Below are 3,190 nucleotides of genomic sequence, written 5' to 3'. Positions count from 1 at the left end.
AATAAAATGACAAACCAATGCGCTCCTCCTCTGCCCTCTTCACACGCCGCAGCCCCAAACTGCATGTCATTAATTATCAGAGATGCGACTGGGAGACTTAAACATTATTTCAAATTGAGTTTTGGTTTAATAGGACATCATGGACTTGGAAAATGCAATTTGGCGTCCGTCTCCGCTCGCACCGCGCAGTTGATGAACCCGAATCTGGGTTCACCAACTGAGAGTTGGATGTAGACGGTGTGGTTTTGCTCCACTTGTTGTTAAACTTATTGCCAACATCAGACTGCCTGTATTCAGATGTTTTAATAGTGTTTTAATTTACAACAGTGACAAACAATGCTGAGGTTTGGGATTTACTAACATATCATGAATGAGACCCATGGTGTGGAGTATTTTAATACTATATAGAAATATATAAATATTATTCCACAGTAAGTACTAACGCTGCACAGTCGTAATGTCAACAATATAAATATAAAGGACATTATGTATATGTACACAGGCAGATACAGTGCAAGGATAAACAATATTTACTTTAAGACAACAGGATCAAAAAATGTGGTGTTACCTCAGCCTGCTTCAACTCCTCTTTGCACACGTCTTCTAGTGAGGCTTCCAGGAAGTTCATGGCGTAGCGTTCAATTGGAGTGAGCTGCAGATAGGCAGAGCATATGGTGAGTATATATATATACATATAATGAATCTATACAGCAGATATACCCCCATCTTCACTGTCACAGAGATTCATTTGATTAGTTTTGGATATAAACAGTATTATATTTTATCTGACAGATGTAAAATCCAAATGAGCTCAAACTAATGTGCTGCTGATTACTCACCTGCTCCACCAGAGCAGCGATCTCCTGCTCGGCCTTGGAGAGCTCCTCCACCTCCTCCTGTTCCCCTCCGTCATCCAGTGGTATGTTCTCATTGAACTCCGCCAGTTCTGCCACCTGCTCCGCTTTGGCCTGAGAGGCAGCAACTATGTCCTCCTCATCCTCGGCACGACACAGGGCCTGTGAGAGATCATTGGTACACAACCATACGTGTTAGAAAAGCCTTGATTGTTTGATATGTTTGACACATTGATCCAGGATGAGGTTGATCAGTTTGGAAATTCAACATCAGTCCAAAAAAATACAGCAGTCAATAATTTTGATATTTTACCTTTTCTGGGATATTAATAAAAAAAATGTATAAAGAAAATAAAACAGAATTAAATAAACAAGTTTGGGTAAATAAATACCTGGGAAAATGCAAAGGTAACATATTACACAAATAAATACATTTTAAAATAAATTGAAAATAAATACAATATTTAAAAAAAAAATTAATAAAGAATGTTTACATTTAATAAAAATTAATAAAATGTAATAAAAAAATTAATAAAAATAAATAAATGGGAAAATTAAATAGGTAAGTAAATAAATAATGAGGGGAATTAATACAAATAAACAAAGAAGCAAATTAGTCTTTATCAATTTATGTCTACATTTATTTTTTAAATTATGTTTGGTGCATTTAATGCCATATTAATTTATTTATCAAGTCACTGATTGATTGATTTTTGATAGTGGCAGGTTCCGTCTTCCACAGAATAAATGTGATGCATCTAACCTGCTCCAGAATGGTGGTGCTCTGTTTGTTGACAGCCTCCTCCTCCTCAGCCTGGGGCACTGAGAGCTCCACTGCCACCTCCCTCCTCTCCCCGTCGTTCATATCAAAGAGCTCTCGGATGGTTTGCTGAGGAACAAAGTGAAAATGAGTCATATTGAGCTGAAAGGAAAACGAAAAAGGAGGCACTTGATCTGTCTCGACATTAACAGGCTCAAAAAGAGCAGTGATGCTGATGGAGTCATTTATTCACTGCATTCACAGGAAAACATCGGCGCACTTCAAACAGCACAAGTGGTGCTACTTAAAAAGGTAGATGTTAACACGCTGAATGAAACGGGAGGAGGGCACAGCCTGTGTTTCTGCACACAAAGAAAACTAGAGATAAACTAACACAACCCTAGTGATGCAAGTGTCCTGAAGCCCCGACACTTGGATCACTACGGACGAGCAGTATGGAGATATTTTGTGGTTTCAATTATGTGTTTTTGGACGTTTGAATCTGGGGCGCCGTCAGCCTCCATTAGGTGGAGTTGTGTTGCTACCTCCTCTCCCCTTGGATCTCTGCAAGTGATGTGAGGACTCTAAAACTTCACCTGAGCCTCCCTCGGCATATGGGTGAGTAGATAATGGCTGCATTTACATTTTTGGGTGCACTATCCCTTTAAAGGAGCGCGCCCAACGAGCACCTGAGCAGCTTCGTCTGCCGTAACCTTCCAACAGACACATCCAAAGTCCCGCCCAGAGGCCAATCATGGCCCCAGGACGGATTTTAAGTGGCCAATGACTTGTTTTTCAAAATATATTATCTGTGGTCCATTCGGTTATTCAAGCAAAATCGCTTTGCAGTTTTTACGTTCACCTCTTGATGGCAGGACGATCATACAGTTCAGTTAAAGTTAAGTTTATTTACACATTTAGATATAAAAAAAATCTAAATATAAAAAAGAAACAGAAAAGGTAAAACAGAAACAGGTGAGGCAGAAACCCAGAGAGGGCTTTTCGTGGTATCTCACCAAAAAGGAAGAATAAAATAGATTTAGAAAATACAACATAATGCAAAGTAAGATGTCAGTAAGGTCGTAGACATGGCCACAGAAAAAAGCATCGAGTTGTGTTTGTCGCTCATTTTGTTTGTTAATAATGCCCCTTAGGTATTCTCTCATCATCTATCCAGAACCAAAGTGTGTGTGTTACACCCCACAGCACTGAAGACCAGGTCCCATCTGTCACTGATGCAAACTCCACACACACACACACACATACATACACACACACAGACACACAGACACACACACACACACGCGAGCAGTGAGCTCGTGTCTGAACCCAGAAAACAAAGGCTATTGTCAGTAAAATAAAAAGTCAGTTCTACCTGTTTGAAGAAGGCAGTGGTGAAGTTTCCTCCTTCAATGGCCATATCTCCCAGCATCCTCTTCTGATTGGCTTTCTTCAAAATGTTCTCCTCCACCGTTCGCTCGCTGATCAGCCTGCAGAGGAACATTAAAAACATTAATACGTGTTGAGATCACATTTCTTCTTCATGGGGACTTATGATTGTACGTACGTAAGTATG

General features: G+C 39.8%; 1 protein-coding gene across 1 annotated transcript; it reads right to left on the bottom strand.

Moving 5' to 3' along the window:
* Nucleotides 1-535: 535 nt before the first annotated feature.
* On the bottom strand, nucleotides 536-3,127 carry LOC126387567 (helicase SRCAP-like). Its single transcript, XM_050040090.1, has 4 exons — nucleotides 2,990-3,127; nucleotides 1,618-1,743; nucleotides 840-1,016; nucleotides 536-652 (listed from the first exon to the last, which is right to left on the bottom strand). Exons 1-4 carry the CDS (start codon nucleotides 3,125-3,127, stop codon nucleotides 536-538), a joined length of 558 nt encoding a protein of 185 aa, XP_049896047.1.
* Nucleotides 3,128-3,190: the final 63 nt, after the last annotated feature.

This window comes from Epinephelus moara, unplaced genomic scaffold (genome assembly GCF_006386435.1).
Source record: "Epinephelus moara isolate mb unplaced genomic scaffold, YSFRI_EMoa_1.0 scaffold880, whole genome shotgun sequence".
Lineage (NCBI taxonomy): Eukaryota > Metazoa > Chordata > Actinopteri > Perciformes > Serranidae > Epinephelus > Epinephelus moara.
This window is presented reverse-complemented; position numbering and strand designations above follow the sequence as displayed.

What these genes read in the sequence shown, in the direction of transcription:
- LOC126387567 (XM_050040090.1), bottom strand. Translation starts at nt 3,127, where the DNA reads ATGTTTTTAATGTTCCTCTGCAGGCTGATCAGCGAGCGAACGGTGGAG. An exon ending in GCACCACCATTCTGGAGCAG is followed by an intron (nt 1,017 to 1,617) that starts GTTAGATGCATC and finishes GATCTCTCACAG; the next exon opens with GCCCTGTGTCGTGCCGAGGA. An exon ending in TCGCTGCTCTGGTGGAGCAG is followed by an intron (nt 653 to 839) that starts GTGAGTAATCAG and finishes GCCTATCTGCAG; the next exon opens with CTCACTCCAATTGAACGCTA.